Here is a 24,313-nt window from a genome sequence, read left to right on the forward strand (position 1 = left end):
CCCGTGCCCGTGACCTTACCCGCGGCCGCGCCCGCCAGCGGGTGGGAGGGCGCGGAGGGCGACATGGCGGTGCCGCGGCCCTGCGCCGAAGGCCCTTGCTGTTCCCGGCCCAGCGCGGCTCCCGGCGTGCAGCAGACGCTGGACGAGATGGACTTCGAGAGGGGTGAGGCGGGTGCGCGGCCCTACCGGCCCGGCGCCTTCCGGCGTCCCCAGGCCCCCAGGGCAGAGGAGGTGGCCGAAAACCGGGGCCCCGAGGGGGAGGCAGCCTGGGGACCTAGTCGGAGCGTTGGCGGGCGGTGGGCTCACCGCTCCCGCGTAGTGAGAGCCCGCCAGGGACCCGGCGGGAGCTCGGCATTAGAAACACCGGCTCGCGTGCAGGTCGGGAAACAGGCTTTGGTTTCAGGAACTTTCCCCAGTGGTGCGGCTGGGCTCGGCTCCTCACCTGGTGCGACCCTAGGACACCCAGCCCTGCTCCCGGGTCTGCTCCTGAGCAGCAGAGCCTGCAGCCAGGGTATTGCACCCACCCCGAGAGGATGGAGCTTCAGACCAGGGGGGCTGCGTGTGGGCACTGCAGGCGTGAGATACGACAGAGATGGCCTCGAGGCAGGCGATGTCATCCCTACCTGTGGGCTCAGCGGGGTAACTCTTTTGCCCCAGACTATCCTTGCTGCTGCACTCGCCACCCGCGGCTCTGTGCACAGAGCCTGGCTCTGTCTGGTTTCTCACCGTGCGCACGGCCGACTTTGCTCCAGACGCTGCTCGCTCAGGCGTTCCAGCCAAAGCCCCCTGAGTTGTGGGACGGTTCTGAGGACTCTCGGGATTCCGCAGATGGGGTGACTGTTCACAACTTTGGCTGTGGTTTTCACTTTGCGCTGGCACCTGGCAATGTCCTGTTCTTCCTTTTGACTGTGACTGTATATTCAAACATCTTAAACAGTACTTTATCCAACACTGGTGTGTTTGCAGTGGGAAGAAGGGTGACTGTGTCTGCCCAGTCTCCTGTCCTGGTTAGACAAGCCCCTTGTCTGTCTTGCTCCCAGCGATGTCGCCAGCACCCAGCACAGTCCTTGACACAGAGGAGGTGCTCGTGTTAATATTTGTTGAACCCATGAATTTCCATTTTATAGATGAGAAAACAGGTCAGGAGGCAAAGGGAGCGCTGGAAGCCCCCAGTCATTCAGTGTTATTCAGTGCTCGGGTTGTCCTTCTGCAGGAATCTGGTCTGCAGCCCTGAACGGGGACCTGGGCCGAGTGAAGTATTTAATTCAGAAGGCAGCGGACCCCAGCCAGCCCGACTCCGCCGGCTACACGGCTCTGGTGAGCTGGGGATGAGCCTCACCGGCTTCCTGCTCTCTGGGGGTGAGGAGGGGATGATGTTTGCATTTTCTCTTCTCCCACCCTTCCTCCTCTCCCAGCAGGGTTTCTGTTTAAGCATCGCGTGAACCTGGGTTTTTTTAATTAGCATAAGTGCTTTGCATTAGTTATTTAACTTCGTTCTCATAAGGATTCTGCGAGGTAGGAATGGTTATTATCCCCAGTTTACAGTGGCGGCAACTGAAGCTAGGAATGAAGGCTCACCCTGGTCACCCAGGTGCTGGAGGGGGCACCCCCCGCCGCGGTTCTGCCCCCTGACCCCGGCTCTGTTCCCCACAGCACTATGCCAGCCGCAACGGGCACTATGCCGTGTGCCAGTTCCTGCTGGAGAGCGGGGCCAAGTGTGATGCCCAGACCCACGGGGGAGCCACCGCTCTGCACCGGGCCAGCTACTGTGGGCACACGGACATCGCCCGGCTCCTGCTGTCGCACGGCTCCAATCCCAGGCTGGTGGACGACGACGGCATGACCAGTCTGCACAAGGTGGGTCCCCTCTTGGAAGTTTCACAGGTTGCAAGAACCTGTCTTCTCTCATTAGAAAAGTTATAATATGGGACTTCCCTGGCCGTCCAGTGGTTAGGACTCCGCGCTTTCACTGCTCTGGGCCCAGGTTCAGTCGCTGGTTGGGGAACTAAGATCCCACAAGGCGTGGCCAAAAATAAAAAAGTAAAAGTTATAATGCGTTCACTGTAGAAAACATGGGGAAAACGGAAAAGCATAAAGTAGAAAATTGAAATCGTTTGTAACCTCGGTGCTCACCTCTCGTCACTTTAGGATTAACGTATAATTTTCCAGCATGTCTCCTGCGCACATAAATTAGAACTAAACGTATGGCGTCATTTTCTTTTTCTTCCCCTTAATGATGTGTCCTCAATGCTTTTCCACGGAGTTTTCTGAAACTTGCACCCACTCTTGCCTATCCCTCTAGTCTGCTTTCCACGCTGTGATCGGAGTGATCATTTAATTAAATGTTTTCTGACTAGAAACACCTACCCGCTGTGAACGGTTTGAGGAGTACAGAATGTCTACCGTGGACACAAGTTTCCCTCCCCGCCCCGCCTCCCCCCCCCCGCCCCCCACCCCTGGTCCCTTAGTCTTCCCTTCCCTCCCTTAAGGCATCCGCTTTTACCGATTTCTCGTGCATCTTTGAGACGCAGTTGACACATACTTACGGCCTATGTGTGCAAACCTGTTCCTCCCTTAGCCCCACTGATCTTCTCCCAGAGTGATGGTTTAAAAAGCACTTCTGACCACGCCACGCCTTCGAGTCCTTCGGAGGCTTGCTTTTACCAAGTCCTTACGCTGCTGTACAGGCCCTCTGGGGTCAGCCCCTGCCTACCTGCCAGCTTGCCCTTGCCCCGCTAGTCGTCTTCAGTTTCTTGAACCTGCTTCTCTATCACTTGCAGGCCATAGAGCACATCTCTCCCCATCCGGATGCCTCACATCACCCTTTTCCCTCTGACTAGCGTCTGTCCTTCCTTCTGGCTTGCAGCTTCTACATCGCGCCCTCAGAGAGCCTTCCCGTTTCCTCAGAGGAGGACAGCTCTTGCACCTGGATGCCCGGAAGCACTCTGTGCTCCACTTCTGACTCTTCTCCCCCTTGAAATTCCCTGTGTGAGCTCCGTCTCACTGGAGGCAGCTGGGATTGGTCCTGTTTCCTGCCGTGGCCTCAGCACTGAGCTCAGGTGCTGAGTGAGCAGCTGGGGGTTGTTTCGTTTTGAGACCCTTGCTGGTTGGAAAGGCGGGTTGCTCGTTTCTCAGTGGTCTAAACTGGTGTTGGCTTGAGTGTTTCACTGCCACGGCTCTCATGATGGGTGTTGATAGGCAGGACACTGCCATGGATGGACCTAGCTGGTGTCACCCGCACTTGCGGCATTCTCGAGAAATTGAGGGAATGCATGTGTGTGAGGAATGTGAATCGTCCCTTCCTTCCAGCTTACTTGCCTCCCTCCCTTGCTTCCTTCTGCAAACATTGGCACTTCCTTTTGCCAGAAATTATTTGGAATTCATCTTACAACTGCTCACAACACGCTATTGCCTGAGTTGAAGCAGTAAAATAGGGAATCCCAGGTCTGTACTCATCAAGATAATATTTATGCTGAATAAAGATTTAGATTCGAATTTGAGATGGTGTTTGGTACTAACATTAACTTTGATACCTTTCAGGAGCCCCCGTAGCCCTTTGTCTCTTGGGAGGAGTAGGGAATATGGTGATACAACATAGCTATTGAGAGTTCAGACTTTGAGGTCAGACAGACCTGGCTTAGAATTCCCCATGCTGCCGCATTAGCTCTGTGACCTAGGGCGAGTTACTCAACTTTTATAAGCCTCAGTTTTTTCGTCTATAAAATGGAAATAATGATACTTCCTACCTCTGATGGTTATTATAAAAGTTAAGTAAGATAATCTATGTAAATCACTTAACACTTCTCTTTTGGAGGATGTAGGTTAGAAATTGACATCCAGATTGGGATCGTTGATCTCCGAGGGGACGAGGAGAAAGCTGGGTACTGGGCCTGTTTCTCTCCGCTCATCTGAAAGTTCCCAGAGGGCAGGGGCCGTGTCTGATGTGTCTTGTGCCCACGGCACCCAGCACCCTATAGACAATCGGAATGTTTGTAAAGGTGCTTAGAGATCCAAGGTTCTGTCCTTGTTCTTAATGTGCAGGCCTGGGCAAAGAAGCATGGCCACTGAGCAGAGGACACAAGGAAGAAAAGCTGAAGCTGACTGCCCAAGTGGCACCAGGGTGCCCCGCCACCCTGCAGCACGTCACTGCAGTTTGGCAGGGGTTAGGGGAAACCGGCTCAGACGGCCAGCGCCTCCATTTCCATGAGACCTTTTCTCGGACTAAAAGGGCCCCAGAAGTGGAGCAAGAAAGAACAGGGCCCAGTGGGGTACGGCTTTTGATCCGGGCCTCTCTCCCCACAGGCCGCCGAGAAGGGTCACGTGGACATTTGCTCCCTCCTCTTGCAACACAGCCCAGCCCTGAAGGCCATCCGGGACCGGAAGGCACGACTCGCCTGTGACCTGCTGCCCTGCAACAGCGACCTGCGGGACCTGCTGGCCAGCTGAGTCTCCTCGCTCCTGTCACGGGCTGCGTGTGGGGTACACGGACTAGCCCTCCAAGCCCCCGCCTCAGTCAGCGCCTGAGCCGCAGGGTGGGATCCTGAGGCTGGAGGACCCTGGAAGAGCCCCATTCTGGCCACTGGGGAAGCAAGGGTGGCGACTTGGTGGGGCTGCCAGTACTCCAGCCTGGACAGGTGACCGTATTCTAAATTAGTTCATGTGGAAACATCTCTCCGTTTGGAAAAAATAAAGTTATATCCTTACCTCATCCCACGCACAAGAATAAATTTCGAGCAAAGACCCGAATCTGAAGATACAAAAGTATGTAAGCATGAGAAGAAACTGTGGAATATGTGACAAATGAACAGCTGCTTTCTAGCCAAGTGACCTTGGTACAAGTCACTTTACCCATCTGTCCGGCATCCTCATTTTCTTTTTTTGCCTCGCGGCACGCAGGATCTTAATTCCCCTGACCAGGGATCAAACCCGTGCCCCCTGCAGTGGAAGCACAGTCTTAACCACTGGACCGCCAGGGAAGTCCCCTGCGTCCTCATCTCTTAAGGTGGAAGTGACTACAGTGGGGCTGCCTCAGAGTCCACATGGGGGTGAGACGAGTGAATATCTGGGGAGTGCTGGGGAGGGTGCCCGGCACCGTGTGGGCAGTGTATGGGAGCTCCCACCTCTCCAGAACCTGACCAGCACTTGTGTTTATAGTAATTTCATTCATTTCAACCGTCTGATAGACTACACAGTGCTGCTGTTCGGTTGCATCGCTAATTGCTGGTGAGGTTGAACGCCTGTCTTCTGTGACCTTCCTGTCCGTACCCTTTGTCCATCTAAAATTGTTCTCTTTTTCGATTCATAGGAGTTAGTTCTGTATGCTGGATATTGATCCTTTGTTATGTATATATGTACATAATTATATCTCTTTTTTCTTTTCTCTTTGATGCTGTTCCTTGTCTTAACTGTGTTTGTTTTTATCTGTTCATGGAAATTGGTTACCGCCGGTGTGGACGGCAGTTTGGCAATATCTATTAAAATTTAATTGAACGGGGCCAATACATTGATTTCTCTGTAGGTCCCTAGAGAAATATTCATCTGTGTGCACAAAGATGTTTGCTTTTGGGGTTTTTTTTTTTTTTGCCTCACTGAGCGGTTTGCGGGATCTTCGTTCCCCGACCAAGGATCGAACCCATGCCCCCTGCAGTGGAAGCGCTGAGTCCTAACCACTGGACCGCCAGGGAAGTCCCCAAAGATGTTTATTTACAGAGGCATTTTCAAAAATTTGGATTGGAGCATGGGGTGTAACGTAAAAAAAAAAAAAAAAAAATGCAGAGATAACCTAGGTGTTTGCAGCAGGGGGACGGCGAGGTTCTAGCACTTTGAGTGCAGCGTATGCTAATGTGGAGAGTGCTGAGTCGTGATGACGTAAAGTATGGAGAAACATGTAGGTGCGTACACACAACACACAGGAGGAGCGTGAGGAAGCTGTGTGTTAAACTGTACCCATGGCTTCCCCGGGCTCCACGGCAAGAGTACTTAACCAAGGGTGTCCTGAGCTTCATTTGCTGTTTGGAGTTTTTACCAGGAGTACGTTTTTTCTTTGATAAGTTATACCAGTATTAAGTTACTACCAATTAGTTTCATGTGAATACCAGGAAGTCTTCTGCTGAGAATTTCTGATGCAGCCTGTCGGTGCCCCCGCCCTCGAACGTTGGAGGAGAGGAGTCTGTGTGGCAGGCAGTGGAGTCCAGAGCTGAAGTCCTGCTTGTTCTCGTCGGTTTCCCCTCACTCTCCTCCAGGTAACCGTTTCCCTCCTCAGGACCACCGGCAAGAATCACCTTTGACAGAAACACCCTGGAGCATAAGGATGGGGTTTCTCTCAAAAGCTCGGGGCTCGGGCTTCCCCGGTGGCGCAGTGGTTGAGGGTCCACCTGCCGATGCAGGGGACGTGGGTTCGTGCCCCGGTCCGGGAGGGTCCCGCGTGCCGCGGAGCGGCTGGGCCCGTGAGCCGTGGCCGCTGGGCTTGGAAGCAGTCACCAAGAAGCTAGCTGTGGTGGGGCCCTGGGCCGCCCTGGATCCACGGTTCTCCCTCGCGCTGGCTCGTCCTGGTCATCCCTGCTCATGTTGCTCCAGGAAATCTGAGAGCTAGTGAATAAGACTCCAGGATCCGAGTGACACGAGCAATCAGATTGCCCTTCAAAGGTCAAGGCAGAATTCAAGGCACAGCTGGGTGGAAGTCGTGCTTGGTGTCTGAGGGAGAATTAGGAAGTTTGGCTTTGGTAGCTGCAGACTGATTGCTTTGCAACTGGATTAGTGGTTAACGTTCGTACTTGGACCTGCAGCGGATCTGAACCCCACCTTCCTGGCGAAGGGCGTCTCCGTGCCCAGGTCCACCACCAGGTCCCTGGTGGGGGACGTGCGTGTCGGCCGTGGGAGGCTCTTCAAGAGGCATGAGGGGCTGATGACGGGCTGGGCTTGGCTCCTGATGGTGGCCTAGCTTAATCGTCGACCTTGACTGTCACAGTGGTGAGGGAGCAGGGTGGGTGTCTGGGGAAGGAAACCACCACCAAGAGCAGCCCAGGCGGCCTGGCAACTGGCCGGGGGTTGGGAAGTCCCTCGGTCTCCTCCTGTAGCAGCCGGGAAGCGTCTCGAGGCAGAGGTCGGCCCCTTGCGTCTGTGCTTTAGGGGTCCTCTCTAGGAGTCTTTTTGCCGCGGCAGTTGGGCCGCGTCTCCCAGGGTCTCAGGCAGCCAGACCTACAGCAACGTGGCGGCTCACTTCTTTTTCTCCAGGGCATCTGCACTTAGGAGAATGGGAGCCGTTTCCCCCGGAACCTGGGCTGGTGGCCCAGCGCCCAGGATGTGTGTTTATTGGTTGAATCACTTCTGAGTAGGTGCGGGGGGGGGATGGCACAGGTGCAGGATGGGGGGTGTCTGAGGATGCAACTGACTCAGCTCAAAACAGCTCTTTCTCCCGCGCCCGCAGTGGGCTGTGTGCTCACACCGGTACTTTGGTGGGTGTTACGGAGCCACGGAGTTGCCTGGCGGGGGCCCGAGCCTCTGCCCTGCCCCCGCCCCCCGGCCCCCGACAGCTCTCCTATAAAAGGGCTGAGCTGCTAGGCTCTTCTCACTGGGGGCGTGACGAGCAGGGGAGGGGCCATGGACTTCGTCAGCATCCAGCAGTTGGTGAGGACGTGCAGCGGAGGCCGGGCAGTGGTCTGGGCACCCCCAGACCGTCTCAGCAGAACGCGGAGGCCGGGCAGCTCCTTTCTGGTGCCTGAGGAGGTTTTGGGAGTAGAAACCTGTAGTACTTTTCCGGCCTGTCTGCCTAGTTCTCGTGTGAGGTGGTGAGGGGCCAAGGAGCAAGAGAGAGACACGGTGAGAAAGGCGTCTGGCGATGGTAGACGAGAAAATCCTTGAGTGTAGTGGGTTTTGCCCTGGACTGTGTTGGCCAAAGAGGAACGGGAAGCGGCAGGTCACCCCGGAAGACACAAGTGTGGCTGGGTGCTGGCTGAGCTCAGTTGCGTTGATGGTCTTTGCTGGGGAAATGGTCTGGAGGGTCTGGCTGCCTTGGCTGGGGACAAGGAGGAGGGCGCTCGAGTTCCCTGGGCAGCGAGAGAAGCAGGCACACCAGTGACACTCTGGGACGTCTGTTGTGAGGGATGGGGCATGGAGGGTAGCGAGGCTCAGGGTGTCACTTTGCCCCACAAGCCCCACTGCGGGCCAGGGCCCTGCTGGCCGCAGCCCAGGACAGCCGCTGCTGGGAGGCGGGTTGCAGGGCCCAGGAAGTGTTAGGCTGCCTGAGTTTGCTTTAGAAGGGAATGGAATGTAGGTTCTACGTGGCTAGAAGCCCTAGGCTCTGCCATCGTATCATTCCAGCCTTTTCTCTCCCCTCAACGTGCTTATTCCTCAGGGCTCCCTAGCGCTGAATCACGGGGCTGGGGGCCAGGGGAGGAAGAAAAGAATGGACCATTGTTTGGTGGGTTCTGCCCTAAGCACAGCACCGGTAGTCATTTCATTTTTATAGCTCCAAGAGGTAAGTGCTAGTTTTACCCCATTTTATTATGAAGAAACATAGCTTCATGAAGAGCCAAAATTTGAACGTAGGAATTCAGAATTTTATCCGGGAGGCATCTCCTCTGTCCCCCCGGGCTTGGGGTCAGGTGGCAGTGTGGTGTGATCGGGTAGGAATGTAAGGACAACAACCCACGAGGGAGGCCCTGAGCTCACCTGGACACAGCCCAGCTGCATAAATAGATGCGGCGTCAGGCCCAGGCCGCAGGGTTCCTGCTGACAGGACAGAGTGAGCAGCAGTCAGCCCCCGGGCCTCGGGCGCTGCTGCAGGTGGTGAGAGCCAGCGACAAGCACGGGGGTCAGGGAGCCAGCGGGGCTCGCTCTGCCATGGAGCTTTGAGAGGGGTCAGGCCAGCTCTCAGATCCACATCCAGATCGCTAATCTCTGTACGTCAGCTCCTGGCAGGACTCCCCTGTCTGGCACAGTTGTGTTTTCTATAAGGGCTCCTCCTAATTTTTCTGATTTTTTTTCTGTTCCTATAGGTAAGTGGAGAGAGTCGAAAGGAACGAATTGGGACGTGGACACGGAGTGTCTGATCCTGGAGGCCGAGGCCCGGGAGAGGCAGGAACTGGACGAGGAGAGGAGAGTGAGTGGCGGGGGGCAGGGGGCACGGGGGTGGAGCAGGGGGGCTGCGAGCCCGGGGCTCAGGGTCTGACAGCCTGGGCGCGGCGCTTCTCCTGCGGCTGGGAAGACGAGGGTTAGAACCACCAAGAGCTGCCCCAGGGTTGCCGTGGCCAGCAGCCAATGGCTGGCGTGGTCCTGTTTCTGCCTGCTTTCTGCCCCAGCATGAAAGATTCAGCAGTCCCAGAGCTAACTTGGAGAGCCTGGCTGACCTGGAAACGTTGGTTCGAAGACAAGAGAGGAAAGCGACTGAAACGCAGAGTCCCCGCCAGGGCACCCGAGCCTGAGGTCAAGGTGAGCGGGAAGGTGGGTGCGTGGGAGTGCCACACCAGGGCTGGAGTGCCTGAGCAGGAGCCCCCCGTCCCTGTGGGAGGCCTGGGGAGGAGTGACACTGCCGCTGCGCAGCTGCACAGCCCGCACCAGGGGGCCCTCCGCCCCTGGCGTTTTCCACAGCTGCTGCCAGAACCAAGTACCCCAAACTGGGGGCTTAAACAACAGCTATTTATGGTCGTTTCAGAGGCTGGAAGTCCAAGATCAAGGAGTCGGCAGGCAGGGTTGATTTCTTCTGAGGCTCTGGGGGCGGATCCGTCCACACCTCTCCCCAGCTTCTGGGGTTGGTGGTGTTCCTTGGCTTGTGGCCTCATCGCCCCGATCTCTGCCTCTGAGCTCACGTGGCCTTCTCCTTGCCTGCGTGCCTGTGTCCAAAGGTCTGTCCCTTCTCAATAAGGACACCACTCGTATTGTACCAGGGCCCACCCTACTCCAGTATGACGGCATCTTAACCGATTACAGCTACAATGACCCCATTTCCAAATAAGGTCATGTACTGAGGTACTGGGGTGAGGACTACAACAATATGAACCTGTGCAGGGGGGCGGAACACAAGTCAATCCGTAACCCTGCCCCATACCTATTCAGTCAGAATCTTCTGGGGGCAAGTTTTTTTGTTGTTGTTGTTTTATAATTAATGTATTTTTGGCTGCGTTAAGTCTTCATTGCCGCGTGCAGGCTTTCTTTAGTTGCGGCGAGCGGGGGCTACTCTTCATTGCCATGCGCGGGCTTCTCATTGCGGTGGCTTCTCTTGTTGCGGAGCACGGGCTCTAGGTGCACAGGCTTCAGTAGTTGTGGCACGTGGGCTCAGTGGTTGTGGCTCGCGGGCTCTAGAGCGCAGGCTCAGTAGTTGTGGCGCACAGGTAGTTGATCGACGGCATGTGGGATCTTACCGGACCAGGGCTCGAACCCATGTCCCCTGCATTAGCAGGCGGGTTCTTAACCACTGCGCCATCAGGGAGGTCCTGGGGGCAAGTGTTTAAATCTACTGTTTGTATAAGCCAACAGTGCGCTGGTCCTCCGCCAGCTATTTGGAACCACTTGGCTAGACTGGTAAGGCCGTGTCCCAGAGGCCTAGTGTGGGGAGTGAGTGGATCTCGTCCTTGAACTTATCCAGCCACAGCCCCTGGCCCAGCTGGAGCCCGTGGACCTGGAGAAATTCCTGCAGGCAGCTGCTGAGAACCAGGAGGCCCTGACTGACAAGTACCTGACAGATGGAGGGGACCCCAGTGCCCACGACAAGGTAGCGAGGGTGGGTGCAGGCATGCGGCCTTCAGTGTGGTCCAGTCAGAGCCTAGGAAACTGCAGGGCTTTTCTGTTTTATGGGGCATGGGTCCCATGATGCCTCCTGAGTCTGGAGGGAGAGGCCCTTCACACGACGGGGGAGTAAGCAGCTCTGTTCAGGGCACCAGCTCTGGGAATGGGGTTGCGGGTGGGACCTCCGGGGGTGGCTGCGCTCCCTGCAGCTAACTCCCGTCCGCAGCACGCCAGCTCCACCGCACGGCCTGGCACTGGACCTGTCCGAAGGGTCACAGCCAGCTCGTGAACAAGCTGCTGGAGGCGGGTGCCACCGTGGACGCTCGGGACTTGGTGAGAACCAGGGAAGGGCCATCCCCACGGCAGACCCCCCGCCTGGCATCTCTGCAGGTCAGGGTTACTTTGGTGCTTTTGTTTTGCAGCCGGACAGGACCCCTGTGTTCTGGGCCTGCCGCGGAGGGCACCTGGACATCCTCAAACAGCTGCTTAACCGGGGTGCCCGGGTCAATGCCCGGGACCAGGGGAGGGCACAGGCTGCAGGGCGGCCCGATGCTCTTCCTGGGGTTGGGACACGGCCTTGCCAGCTTGGAATGACACTGAGCCTCACTGCTCCCTTAGATCTGGGGCACGCCCCTGCACATGGCCGTGCACACCGCGACTGCCTGCAGCACCTCGTCACCTGCAGGGCCTGCGCTGACGCACAGGACAAGGTAGGCGTCTGGTTGTCCCGGGCTGGGGCGGCTCCACCCCTGGGGGCCACGACTAAGGCAGCCTGAGCTCAGCGACAGTAGCTGCTGACCTGACCCACCCTGGGAAGCGAAGGTAGGAGGACGCCGCCCCCACCTCGACAGGAAGGGGACACGGCTCTACACGAGGCAGTGCAGCCCGGCCACTGCAGAGCCCTGAAGGTGCTGCTGCTCTCCGGGGCCGGGCTGGGCGTGAGAATGCGGTGAGTGCAAGCGAGCACGCGGGGCGGGCCGCTCCGGGGAGGAGAGCGGGGACTCACCCGGCATCCTCGTGCCCAGGCTTCAGTGACCCCAGTGTAGCTGGCCCAGGACTGGCAGTCGCGCATCTGGGAAGCACTTCAGGCCCACGTGGTGCACCCCCATACCCGGTGCCGACAACAGCCGATCCTCAGGGCCACTCGCAGCCACCATTCCATCCCGTCATCTCCGCCCCCGTGCCACTCACGTGTCTCACCCGCCTGCTCCTCCCTCGGTCACGGTCACGACTCCCCGCTCAGGGCTGATTCCTCGCCTCCAGACAGCCATGTCAGACCAGCCTCCCCGGCTTCCTGTCCCAGGCTGAGCCAGTCCCCACCAGGGCGCGAGCTGGGGGCTGACGCAGAGGACCCGGGGGTGGCAGGCGGGTGCAGGAAACAAAGTGGGTCCAGACGAGGGGCAGTGGAGGAGCGTGGGGGCCCAGGGCAGAGCAGCACGGGAACAGCCTCGAGCTCCCTGGGGCCGGTGCCAGGGCTCCTTGGTGCCCACTGGTCCCCGGTCCAGGAGGTGGCTAGGCTCTGCCCTCCATCAGGGCGCTCCTGCCACCAGGTGGTGACTCGGTGCATGGCCAGCAGCAGATGCCCTTGGGTGCAGGTTTCTCCAGGGGCCTCCGTGCCTGGCCGTCTGGAGGGGGCTGCTGGATGGCTTTGAGCACCCCTGCACAGAAGGCCAGCCCCAGCCTGCTTGCCTCAGAAGCCCCAAGACCGGCGAGCTGGAGCTAATGTTTTAGGGAAACCTTGTGCCCTCTGTCGAAGGCTTCGGACAGGCCTGCCGCTGCCCTCTGGCTGGCCATCTGGTGGCTCCCCTCGCAGGGGGACGCGCCTGGGTGCTGGGGATTGCTTGCGGCCCACTCAACTTTCGGCGTGGTGGCCTGTAACCCTGCTCTGCCTCCGGCGCTGACGTCACCCCGGCCCTGGTACTAGAGTGCGCGCTCTCACCTGGCCCCTGCAGCCGCGGCCGTGCTGCTTCACCCCAACCCTCGGAGGCAGGACGTGGAGGGCTCTGAGCTCAGCTGCTCCTTTCCCTCCTCCACCGACTGGGGGTGGCCCGACGCCCCACCTCCACACGCTCCCCTAAAGCTTCCCCCCCCCCCCCACTGTCCTTTCCCGGTCACACTGCGTTGGTGCAGACCTGTCTGCTGTACTGCTGGCGAGCAGGGTCCTTACACGCCAGAAGGTGCATCTGAGAACAGCTCCGCCCTAAACTGAGAACCACAGGCAGAGGGCTGGGCTCCAGGATGAAGGTCAGCCTCCCTCACATAAGGAACCTGGGTTGATAGCCGTTTTGCAGCAGTTATTTCTAGTCTAACTGGTGGCCTTCTCAGGCCAAGGACAAGGCAATTTCTATTCTGTGAAAAAGCCGACAAGAGCTCCCAACAGGGGCCACACGCCCTCCCCTCACATGGGCACCTCCTGCCCGGTCCTGACAGAGCCCCGTGCACCCAGACGCTAGGGCCATGGGAGAAACAGGCGTTCAAGTCCATGGACAGGACACTTCCCATCTAGGAAATAATGGGGACACTTAAGTGACTGACAGACAAAAATACCTTTTTATACGTATCAGTATTTTTTGTTCATTAAAACTGGTTGATTATCCATCACGGCCTGGTTGTTTTTTCTGGGCTGAGAGGGGCCAGTTCCTCAGAAACTCAAGCCTGATAACCATGCCGGCCTGACAGCAAGACAGGTCCCCAGGGGCAGAGCAGGTAGGCAGGGTGGTCTAGGGCTTCTCAGCCTAGACTGCCTCTTAGAATCAAGAGGGAAGATTTTAAAAATCCTGATGTCCAGATGGATTAAATCAGAATCCCTAGGTTTGGACCCGGATATCAGCATTATCATACAGATAACATGCTTGTCTATGTAGGAGATCCCGGCGGCCTAGTAGTTAAGACTCCGCACTTCCACTGCGGGGGGGCTGGGGGTGTGCGGGGGTGGAGCACAGGGTTGACCCCTGGTCGGGGAACTAAGAATCCCGCATGCCACGCATCGCAGCCAAAAAAAAAAAACAAACAAAAAAACCCCACCTACAATAAGGAAGTTCCGGCAAGATCTCAGGATACAAGATAAACATACGCAAACCTTTTTTCTACATGCTAACAATGAATCTGAATACTAAAACACACAGTACCATTTGTAATTGCTAAAAAGAAAACCCACTTAGGGGTAAATCTAATAAAACATCTAAGGACCTGTATGCTGAAAACTACAAAACGCTGATGAATGACACCAAAGATTTGAATAAATGGACACGTACACATGGACTGAAAGATGCAGCTGAGTAAAGATGTCAGTTCCACCCAAACTGATACACAGGTTTAACACAGTTCCTACCAAAATCCCAACAAGATTTTTCTTTGTATATGTAGACAAGATTATTCTAAAATTTAAAACTAAAACAACTCTGGAAAAGAACAAAGTGGGAGAGATCAGTCCACTTGATTTCAGGACCTATTAAATTGCTATAATAATCAAGACAGTGTGGTACCAGTGAAGAGACAGACGCATCGGTCAAAGGAACAGAACAGACAACCCAGAAATAGACACAGCAAATATGCCAAAAGATGCAAAAGTTACTCAACGGAGGAAAGATACGCTTTACAACAAATGGTGCTGAAAGAACTGGACGTCTATAGGCAAAAAAAATTTTTTAAAAGAAACGAAATGGATCACGAACTTACATACAAATTAAAACTGTAAAATTTTAGAAAAAAGACAATCTTCACAACCAAGGACTAAATAATTCTTAGACATGACACCAAAAGCATAGTCCATAAAAGAAAATCAGTAAGTTGTAATTCACCAAAATTTTAAACTTTCGCTCTGCAAAAGAATCCTGTTAAGAGGATGAAAAAATAAGCTACAGATGAGGGAAAAAATATCTGCAAACCAAAAACCCAATAAAGCCTAGTATTTAGAATATATAAAGAATTCTCAAAACTCAGCAGTAAAAACAACAATCTAATTAGAAAATGGGCAAAAGACATGAACAGACATTTCACAAGGTGAAACAAGCACATGAAAAAATATACATTAGCCACTATGGAAATGCAAATAAAACCCACAATGAGATAGCACTACACACCTACCAGAGTGGCTGAAATAGAAAATAGTGACAATACCAAATCCTGGAGCGGATGTGGAAAAATACTCCCACATTGCTGGTGGGAACGTACGGCTGTACAGGCGCTCTGAAAAAGTCTGGCAGTCTCTTTTAAAACTTAAATATGCAGTAACCATACGACCTGGCAATTGCACTCCTAGACATTTAGCTAAGAGAAAAGAAAACCAATGTTTACACAAGAACCTGTAATGAATGTTCATAGCAGCTTTATTTGGAATAGCCAAAAACTGGAAACCACCCAGATGTCCTTAGACAGGACAGTGAGTATATGATGGAACACCACACAGCCATCAAAAAGGAATGAGCCATTGACACGTGCAACAGCCTGGAGGAGATTCCAGAACATTATGCTGAGTGAAAAAAGCCAGTCCCAATGGTTACATACTGTAAGACCCCATTTATACAACATTCTTGAAATGACAAAATTATAGAGATGATGGACAGATTAGTGGTTGCCAGGAATTAGGGATAGTGGCCAGAGGGGGTGGGGGGGCTCTAATAAAGGGTCTGTTGGAGGGAGATCCTAGGGAAGAACAGTTCTGTATCTAGATTGCAGTGGTGGTTACACAAATCTACATGTGATAAGATGCTATAGAACTATATGCCCACATGGCACCAGTGTCAGATTCCTGGTCTTGATACTGCATTGTAACTATGTAAGATGTAATCATTGAGGAAAACTGGGTGAAGGGTACGTGGGACCTCTATCTTTGCAACTTCCTATGAATCTGTTAATTATTTCAAAGTAACAAGTTACTTAGGAAAAAAAAAAAGCAATAGCTCTAAATGCAACTTGGTGTCCTGGATTGGATCCTGCAACAGAAAAGGGACATGATGGAAAATCTGATAAAAATCCAAGTCTGTAATTTACTTAATAGTTTTGTACCCATGTTAATTTTTTAGTTTCGATAAATACACCAAGGTTATGTGAGATATTCAGGGAAGCGGGTGTGAAGGGTATATGATCTGTGAACCCAAAATAATTTTAAAGAATAAAATCCTGATGCCTGGACTGGTTAAATCAGAATCCCTGGGGGATGGGCCCCAGGTATCAGTATTTTTAATTTGCCAGGTGATTTCCAATGTGCAGCCAAAGTTAAGAACCACTGTTCTGGAGAGAGAGAATTTTAAAGTATCTACTTCCCACCTGGGTTTGCTCCTGGAGAGAATTCCTTGAGAAAAGTCTCTCAGTGAGCATGCCACTGTTTTTTGGCCTTCATTCCCACTGATCCTGGGTAAGGACCCAAATACCTTTGGGAAAGGTTCCAGAAATCCTGCCCCCTCCCCATCCTTGGTCCCCGTGATGCCCTGGTTTCTGCGCAGCTGAAGCACTGTGGAAGGTGACTTTAGGTGAACCAGAAGGCGAGACAAATACCTTCTCGTTCCCGCTTCTCTAAAACCCCAGAGCTAGAAAAGGAAAATGGCAAAGAGCTTGAAATGTTTCAGAGATCTAAGAAAAACTCCGATGTCATGTTCTTTTTTCCAAAGGACGGAGAGGGTTCTACCTGGTTCACAACCAGCCCTGGCCGCCCTGGCCACCCTCCACGCACCTGACAGCCACACGGTGCCCCCAGGGGGGCCGCGGGCTGCCCTCCCCGGAACCCCACGACAAAGGCTTAGGTGCAGCAGAGCAGTCCCTTCCTCCCACGTGTGACCTCTTCTTAAAACACAGGAAATGACAATACTGTTAGTGGCGACTGAGCCAGGCAGGCTGAGGAGTGGCAGGAGGAAGAGGTTCCTCAGCCCCGCAGGGCCAGCGTGAGAAAGCCACCTGCACAGGAGGGAGCGGGGCTGGTGTGACAGGCTTGTTTCCAGGTTTGGCACATGGGACAGGCTGGGCACGTGCTCTGAAGCATGGCATCGTAAGGGAAGCCTGAAAGGTCACGGTGGCCAAGGCCACGGATGTGAACCCCCAGCCCACACTGGTGCTGCCAGCAGCAGGAGGCTGGCAGATTAAAAGCAGAGAGAGAACAGGTCACGGCCACAGAGAAGCGGTAACCGTGCACTCACGTGGTGGCTTGGCCAGAAGAGGTATAAACACACTGCACTGTCACAGGGAGGCTGGCACAGCGACTGGAGGTGGCACTGTTCCTTTCATTCCGTTCGGAAGCAGGCCTGGAGGGCTGGCCCCGGCGGACCCCCATCTCCTAAAGGGGGGCAGGACCTGCTGAGGCTCCTGGCACCAGCCTCTGGTTCTGAGGGCAGCCAGGACCCGCGTCCACGAGGGCCATCTAAAACGTGGCCTGCAGGGGATGCGGACAGGCTGGCAGGAAGCCGCTCCTTGGCTCGCTCCAGTTCCCCACGTGATTGTCCGTTCCCCAGACCTGGGGCTGCCTGCCAAGCGGTTAAACTCCCGGGTTCCGCCCAGGGCTCTCCTCCGCCGGGAGGCCGGGTCTGCTGTGGCTGGACCCTAGAGGGGAGAGGGAAAATCGGCATCGGAGCCCGAACAGGCAGCGGGTCCCCTGACCCCAGGTGTTCAGTCCTCTTTAGGACGGGAAGGGGCAGGGGGGCGGGGGGCCGAGGAGCCTCAGGCCTCCTCGGGAGACATCGAGGCAGAGCTGGGAGCGTTTAGCTAGGAAAATGCTCAGCCTCGTGAGAGAAAACCACTGCCGGGACGGATGCCATCACTGACAGGCAGGGCTTCTGCCGGTGGGAGGCCGAGGCCATAAGGCCAGGCAGGAGGCGGCTGCCCAGACAACACAGCAGGCGCTGGGAGGGAGCTTTTGTTTCCAAGGCTGAGCAGGCATTTCATGGTCCCTCTGCCCTCCAGAAAAATGAGAAGTAGCAACAAGGGACAGGAAGCAGTGCCCCCCACCTGGGGGGAGAGGTCTGCATGGCCCCCAGCAGCTAACAGGCTGGCAAAGGAAAGCAAAGAAAAGGTAAAGTAAAAGGCAAGACATTTACCTTGCGTGTTGTCTTAAAACAAAAAATGCTCACTAGTCCACAGTCAATTATCAACTGCAGTTTCCAAATGTGCCAAAGAGGGAAAGGCCTACTGGGAAAGCTAGAGAGAGGAGAGGGAAAGGGAGAGGAAGGGGGAGGGGAGGGAGAGAGGGAGGGGAGGGAGGGGGAGGGGAGAGGGAGAGGGAGGGAGAGAGAGAGAAGACCAGCTATGGAGCTGCTCCGGCAGAACCGCTCCGCTCGGGCAGCTTGGGCAGCACGGGCAGCACCGCAGAGTCAGGGCCGCGGGGGCGAGAGCGGCCCAGGAGGCCCGGTGTCAAGCTCGGACTCTCCCTGGGAATCCCGCTCTGGGACTGATCGATGTGGAGGGGGTTTTCCGAATGTGAAGCGGCGGACCAGGGCTCCGGAAGGTGTCTCTGTAAAGGGCCAGTCTTCTTAGGCTTTGCAGGCCTCGGGGGCAACGAGGCAACTCCACCTGCAGCCGAGTACAATCCCTCAGCAGATGGGCACCTCCCGTAAAACGTTCCGAGAACAGGCAGATTTGGCCCTCACGCCATTTGCCGACCCGGCTGAAGGCAGCTCAAGATCATCGTGCTTTCCAAGCATTTCAGACACTTCTCTGCTGAGGAAGCTAGAGCCAGTCACCCAGAGGATGGCTCTGACCTGCACCGTTTCAGCAGCGCCCCGGGGACGCGTCCAACACGTGTAGCAACACTGAGCTCCCCGGGCAGCGAAGCAACAGGTTAACAGAGATAAAGTGCAAGACCCTGAGGGCCGCCCAGGGCCAATGTCAGGCCGCACACTTGGGGGCAAATCACCAACATCACGACTACAGAACAGGGGCTGCTTGGTAATCCGTTACAAAGAGGAAATGACCCATGAGCCACCAAAAACGATGCTCTCAGAGGACTGCCTCACGAGCCACTGAAGCCACAAAAGGATTAAAAAACCTCTGGGTATGTGATAAAAGATGAAACGAAAGGAAAAACCAGGATTCTTAGATTTAAGTTTGTACCTCATACACAACCTGTGCAGTCAGAGTAGCAGATGGAGGAAACCCAAGCCAAAAGGCTCACACTTTGAAACACAAAAACGTCCTGGCCTTTGAGACCCGGGTCTAACCTGATGGTGCGAACCTGATGGTGCGAACCTCTGTGTGAGGGGTGCCTCGCAAAATAAAAGACCGTCACAGCGGGTAAACAGAGGCGCGGGCTCCGCCCTAAGAGGCGAACGAAGGGTCCGTTCATTCCAAAAGGACCGCGACCAGGCCCGGATCCAGGACCCAACTCAACCCCCCAGGGTCCTTCACCAGCACCACAGATGGGGCTCGCAGGAGTGGAGCCACCGACGCAGCTCAGGAAGCACCTTTCCATTATAAAAACACGTTTCCCTTCTCAAACGTGAGTCCGGTAACCAAGGTGCATCGAAGCCAGAGTGCCCATCTCTCCCGGCCTCCGACTCTTCACCTGTAAGATGGGCATGACAGCTACCACCTCTCAAAACTTCAGGGAAGTTTTCTTAGATGAGTCAGGACGAGGAGAGCACTTAGCACAGTGCTTGGCATGGGAAGTGTTCAGTTAAGAGCTCGGAGTCCCCACTGCAGGGTAAGGGGGATGGAGCACAGGCAGTCAAGCCCCTGCAGTTCCTTCCACGGCCTCTCCCAAGCCCCGCCAAGCCCCGGAGGACCTCAGACCCCAACCTAGGAGCTCGGTCAGCATAAAAGTACCTTCTTGAATAACAAGGACAAGAAAGTTCCCTGATGTGTTTTACCACTCCCACCCAAAGCCCACCCTTCACAGGCTCCTTTTTTATTTTCCCTCCTTACACTCTGAGGGTGGGGTTTCCCATCCCACTCTGCAAAGTCTGTTTCTTCCTGCTCCCAGTGGAATGCCTGGATGGGACCGAACGCCACAGGAGGTGCTCTTCTGGGTTTTGGGGATGGTGTCCACCAGCCACCTACCTTCAGAGCCAGGCCCACTGGTGACCCAAATCTTCACTTTCTAGGTGACCTAACCCTAACCCCAAATGACCCAATACAGCCCCTGAACGTGACCATACTCCCACTTAGCAACTACGGTTAACCCTTGAACACCTCAGGTTTGAACTGCGTGGGTCCACTTATATGCGGATTACTTTTCAATAGTAAATACTCCGGCACCACACAGGCTGTAGCTGGTTGAATCTGCGGACGTAGAACCACAAATACAGAGGACCGACCACGTTATACACAGATTTTTGACTGCGCAGAGGGTTGGCGCCCCTAACCTGCTGTTGTTCAAGGGTCAACTGTATTCTCTAATCAAATCAACCCACCCTACAGGCCCTGGAGAGAAAATGCTGACTTACGTGCTCCTACTCAGAATGTCAGCTGACCTATAGCTCAGCAGTGACGAGTTATTAAAAACACAAGAAGGGGGCTTCCCTGGTGGCGCAGGGGTTGAGAATCTGCCTGCTAATGCGGGGGACACGGGTTCGAGCCCTGGTCTGGGAGGATCCCACATGCCGCGGAGCAACTAGGCCCGTGAGCCACAACTACTGAGCCTGCGCGTCTGGAGCCTGTGCTCCGCAACAAGAGAGGCCGCGATAGTGAGAGGCCCGCGCACCGCGATGAAGAGTGGCCCCCACTTGCCACAACTAGAGAAAGCCCTCGCATAGAAACGAAGACCCAACACAGCAAAAATAAATAAGTAAATTAATAAACTCCTACCCCCAACATCTTCTTAAAAAAAAAAAACACACAAGAAGGGAGAGAGAAAAGAACGGGGAGACAAAAGGGAAAAAGAACAAATGTAGGGCAGGGCGAGGGCAGAGAGAGCAGGTCTGTGTGTGCAGCCAGGACGGCAAAGGGCACGCTCGCCCTGGGGTCAACGCCGCAGGATGCAGCCGCACGGGGCTCACCTGTGGCTGCGGCTGTCTTGTCACCAAGGAGCCGGGTCTGGCTGCCTGGGACGGCCTGGAGGTCCGCGTTCTCAGGGGACTGCGGCACGGCCTGGGCTCGGGTGGCCAGGAGTGCATTGAGGTACTGCAGCCGCGTGACCTGGGGCACAGGAAGCGTTGCAACTCGTGCAGCTGGACGGAGAAGGGGAGGTGAGGGGCCACACCCCTCCCTCCTGCCCTCAAGCCCCCAAACCAGGGTTGGGGGGTGGGGGGGTGCGGGGCGGAAGCGTTGTTAACATCTCCAAGGAAGCTGGGCGCTTAGGCCCACCAGCAGACAGAGGGGCCAGGCCATCCACCCTTCACAGCAAGTACAAGGTCTTGCTCTGGAAGTCTCAGATAGACTCAATCAGAATTTATTCTTAATCCATTCAAATGTGTGACCAGCTGGTCTAGCCCTCGGGGACGCAAAGCTGGTTAAAAGCCAGCACCAGTGAGCAGCCCAGACGGTCACCTTGATGAGCTGCAGGTCAGAGAGGGCCCTCACGGTGTAGTCAGGACAGTATGCAGACAAGCGGGTGCCTTCGGCGGGCTCGGGCAGCGGGTCGTGGCGGATGGACTGGAGCGAGGACACCGGGGACTGGTGAACTATGAGAGGATAGTGGGTGACGGAGCAGGCCAGCCCCACCCAGCCTCTGAGATCCACCCCACAAATCACCCTGGTGAGGGAGTACAGCCAGGGGCTCTGAAAAGGATGGCCAACATGCTCCTCCTGGGAAAAGCTGTGCAGGGGTGGGGAGAGCAACAAAGATGAGCCCCGAAGAAATGCTGCCCCACCCCCATGCAGCCCGCAGATGAGAGGGCCAGCACGCCCCAAGGCAGACTGCCTTGCAGGAGGCGCGGGATCTGCAGGAAGGACAGGCCGGACGCGGGGCACTGGAGAGCCTCGGCAATGCCCATCCCGCCGCCGACCCCTGCCTCCAGCTCTGGGACGGCTGCAGCTTACCCGAGGACGGCGCCGTCAGGGCGGACACTCCATAGTAGGTGAAGGCCCCATTCTCGAACTTCAAGCCCTCTTTCCCGATCTCCACCTCAACCCTGCCCTGGGAGGTCGGGGAAGAGGGGGAGGAGAGAGGGACAGGGAAAGAAAGAGGTGGACAGGTTATCCTCCCTGCCAGCAAAGAGCACAAGGAGAGAGCACCGACCCCACTTATCCAGGGCGGGTGCATCTGGATCTTCCTTCCTCTTCTCAGACCCTCCCCACTTCCTAAGCAAGCAGCGGGCTCCAGGCCGGGCTCGCAGGTACCTGCAGGATGAGGATGAAATAGTCCACCGGCTGGCTGCGCTGGTACAGGTAGTGGTGGGCGGCCAGGCGGTCGCTCTCGTCAAACCTCACTTCCTGGTTGACGCTGGGATGCTTCAGCAGGTGCAGCAGGACCTTCTCGGAGATTCGCAGCGGGCTGAATACATCCACCTCTGCCCCACAGGGGAAACAGGTGCGGGGACAGTGTCCACCGGGCCCAGCGCAGCCCGTGTACCCGCCCGCCTCCCGCTGCATGCCTCGGCTCCCCCAGCCTCCCACAACACCCACCCGGCCTCAGCTCTCCGCCACCCACAGAGGAGCCGCCTTCAAGTGACCCGAGCTAATGACAGGGCGGCAGAGAGAGTCGCCAAAGTTCTCCTGGACACCCTCCTGCTTACTGGGAATGGGGTGGGGGGGGTCTCCTGCTCCACTGGCCGGTGAGCAGGGACGAGGCCCACCCTCACCCTCACCTCGGGAAAGGAAGCGCTGGGTGGCCAAGAGCAGCTGAGGCGAGATTTTCACTTTATAGTCATCGTCAGACACCTTGAACAGGGAGAATTCCTCTTTCTGCCTGAGAGGGGCGCTCAGAGACACAGGCTTCTTCTTCACCACGGTGTCTCCTGGGGCGGGGAGAAGAGGGCCTGCTTAGGCTCCAGCAGCCCTCCATCAACATGACTGGACCAAGGGGCACGTTGCCTCTCCCTCCCCCCAAGGCCTCGGGGCTCCTGTGGGGGGACAGCATCAGGGCACTGCTGTCTTGACAGCACCTGGCGGCCACTCCACCCAGGCAGTGATCTGGTGCCTGGTCAGAGGGGTGGCAGCTTGCATTCCAGCGATGTCCCGAGAAGTAGCAGAGAGGCCTGCTCCCTCCTCGGAGCTGGGAGAAGATAATGCCGATACGATGGCAGACAGCTTATGTAAAACAACAGGCCCCTCGCTAGAAAGCACACGTTCGAGGATTACTGGTGCCAAACAGCCGCTAACCTGCAGACCCCGTGCCTACGGCACTCTGAGATGCCAAACCAAATGGCTGCATTTGGGGGACAGACACGTGGGCAGAGATTCACTTCCAAGCTCACAGGGCAGGCAGCTCAGTGTCCCAGGGGGCCCACGTGAGGCCCGCCGTCAAGCATGGGCTCTGTGTCTGCCCTGCAGACCGCAGCTGCCATCCCAAGAGTCAGGCACTTCTAAAACACAATCACAGGCCCCACGATCATGTATTTGGGGAAGAACCTCTCAGCAGTAAAGAATGGGCTTCTCTGAGAAGACACTTCTATACAACAGAACAAGAGAATGCAAACGGACCAAGGAAGATAAAGACTAGGAAAAAGCCCGTTAAAGGCAGAGCTCCGGGCAAGCCCTGGGACTGCAAAGCCACCCATGGGACACACCCCCGTGGCTCTGCGTCCAGGCACACGTGTGAGCCCTCCCTCCTGCAAGGGGCAATCCCGGCCCACGCAGGGGTAAGGAGACGGGGCCTGGGTACATGACGGCTCTGACCCGAGATCCAGCCCCGCTTCTGACAACACGGAGACCTGCCATCCTCTGATCCACACGTCTCTGTAAGCTCGAAAGACCGGCTGAGCCAGAAAAGCGCCAGGGCCACGACTCACGGTAGTCTTCGGACTCGTCCAGGATCTCGGACTTGATGATCTCCTCGATGACGTCCTCCAGGGTGACCAGGCCCAGCACCTCGTAGAAGGGGTCACCTTCGCCCTCGTTGTTCACCTTCTGCACGATGGCCAGGTGGGACTTCCCTGCGGGGAGGGACACCTGCGTTACAGCTTGCTAGGGGGCCTCCTGTTTTCCTTAGTCCCATGTGACTGGCCCACTACAAGGACAGAGGCTGATGTCTATGTTCCCACAACAGGCCAGGCACCAGGAGAGACTCTTCCTAGGTGCCCGTGAGGAGTAAGTCTTGGACCCCCTGTCCACCTGCCCAAGTCCCCCCAGGCAGCAGCGGAGCTGGAGTCACCCCGGGTCTGTGCGACTCCACGCCGTAAACGTGGTTTAGACAAGGATGCATCCCGACCAGAACAGACACCGTAAACAGCCGCAACCGGACCGTGGACACAGGGCGCCGACACCAAAGACGCTGGCTCCCCGGGGACAGTCTGAATGCGGAAGCTGAGAGGGGCCACCCCGCCTGAGTCTCCAAAGGGAGCGTTCCCAATTCTGAAGGCTGCCCTGTATTTCCAGAAGCCGAGGTGCATGAAAGTCACCCAGGGGATGAAGATGATGATAATCGGCCAGTTAGAGCCCACACTGTGCGGGAGGAAGAGCAGGAAGCTGCAACTCTTCTCCTTCCTCCTCTGCATCCTCCTCAGGTGAGCTAACTGCTTGTTTTACGAGAAAATGTAAGCTTGAGAAAAGCCCGGCCTCAGAGTGCTGG

General features: G+C 55.9%; 3 protein-coding genes across 10 annotated transcripts in view; 2 read left to right on the top strand and 1 right to left on the bottom strand.

Moving 5' to 3' along the window:
* ANKRD39 (ankyrin repeat domain 39) lies at positions 1-5,535 on the top strand. Its single transcript, XM_004314457.4, has 4 exons — positions 1-163; positions 1,214-1,317; positions 1,654-1,857; positions 4,303-5,535. The coding sequence occupies exons 1-4, from the start codon at positions 64-66 to the stop codon at positions 4,444-4,446; spliced, it is 552 nt and encodes a 183-aa protein (XP_004314505.1). The 5' UTR covers positions 1-63; the 3' UTR covers positions 4,447-5,535.
* On the top strand, positions 4,658-13,323 carry ANKRD23 (ankyrin repeat domain 23). The gene is given in 13 exon segments (XM_033838679.2): positions 4,658-4,675; positions 4,820-5,045; positions 6,099-6,242; positions 8,997-9,100; positions 9,300-9,368; positions 9,370-9,429; positions 10,583-10,708; positions 10,957-11,055; positions 11,145-11,249; positions 11,341-11,368; positions 11,371-11,432; positions 11,574-11,675; positions 11,748-13,323. Coding segments are annotated over 13 exon segments (1,770 nt in total). The 3' UTR covers positions 12,375-13,323.
* CNNM3 (cyclin and CBS domain divalent metal cation transport mediator 3) overlaps positions 13,300-24,313 on the bottom strand; it is a 25,113-nt gene continuing 14,099 nt past the window's right edge. Inside the window, exons 2-9 of one of the 8 annotated variants that reach the window (XR_004521763.2) lie at positions 23,535-23,678; positions 22,392-22,541; positions 21,925-22,094; positions 21,625-21,721; positions 21,133-21,266; positions 20,643-20,781; positions 17,748-17,847; positions 17,127-17,253 (exon numbers count right to left, since the gene is read on the bottom strand). Coding sequence is in view for 6 of the 8 variants with exons in the window: in XM_033838428.2 (XP_033694319.1) it covers positions 16,894-17,253; positions 20,643-20,813; positions 21,133-21,266; positions 21,625-21,721; positions 21,925-22,094; positions 22,392-22,541; positions 23,535-23,678 (1,226 nt within the window). In the remaining 2 variants the exon portion in view is untranslated. The other 7 variants (XR_004521764.2, XM_073791079.1, XM_073791078.1 and 4 more) reach the window with 7 other exon arrangements.

Source organism: Tursiops truncatus, chromosome 14, assembly GCF_011762595.2.
Source record: "Tursiops truncatus isolate mTurTru1 chromosome 14, mTurTru1.mat.Y, whole genome shotgun sequence".
In the NCBI taxonomy this organism is placed as follows: domain Eukaryota; kingdom Metazoa; phylum Chordata; class Mammalia; order Artiodactyla; family Delphinidae; genus Tursiops; species Tursiops truncatus.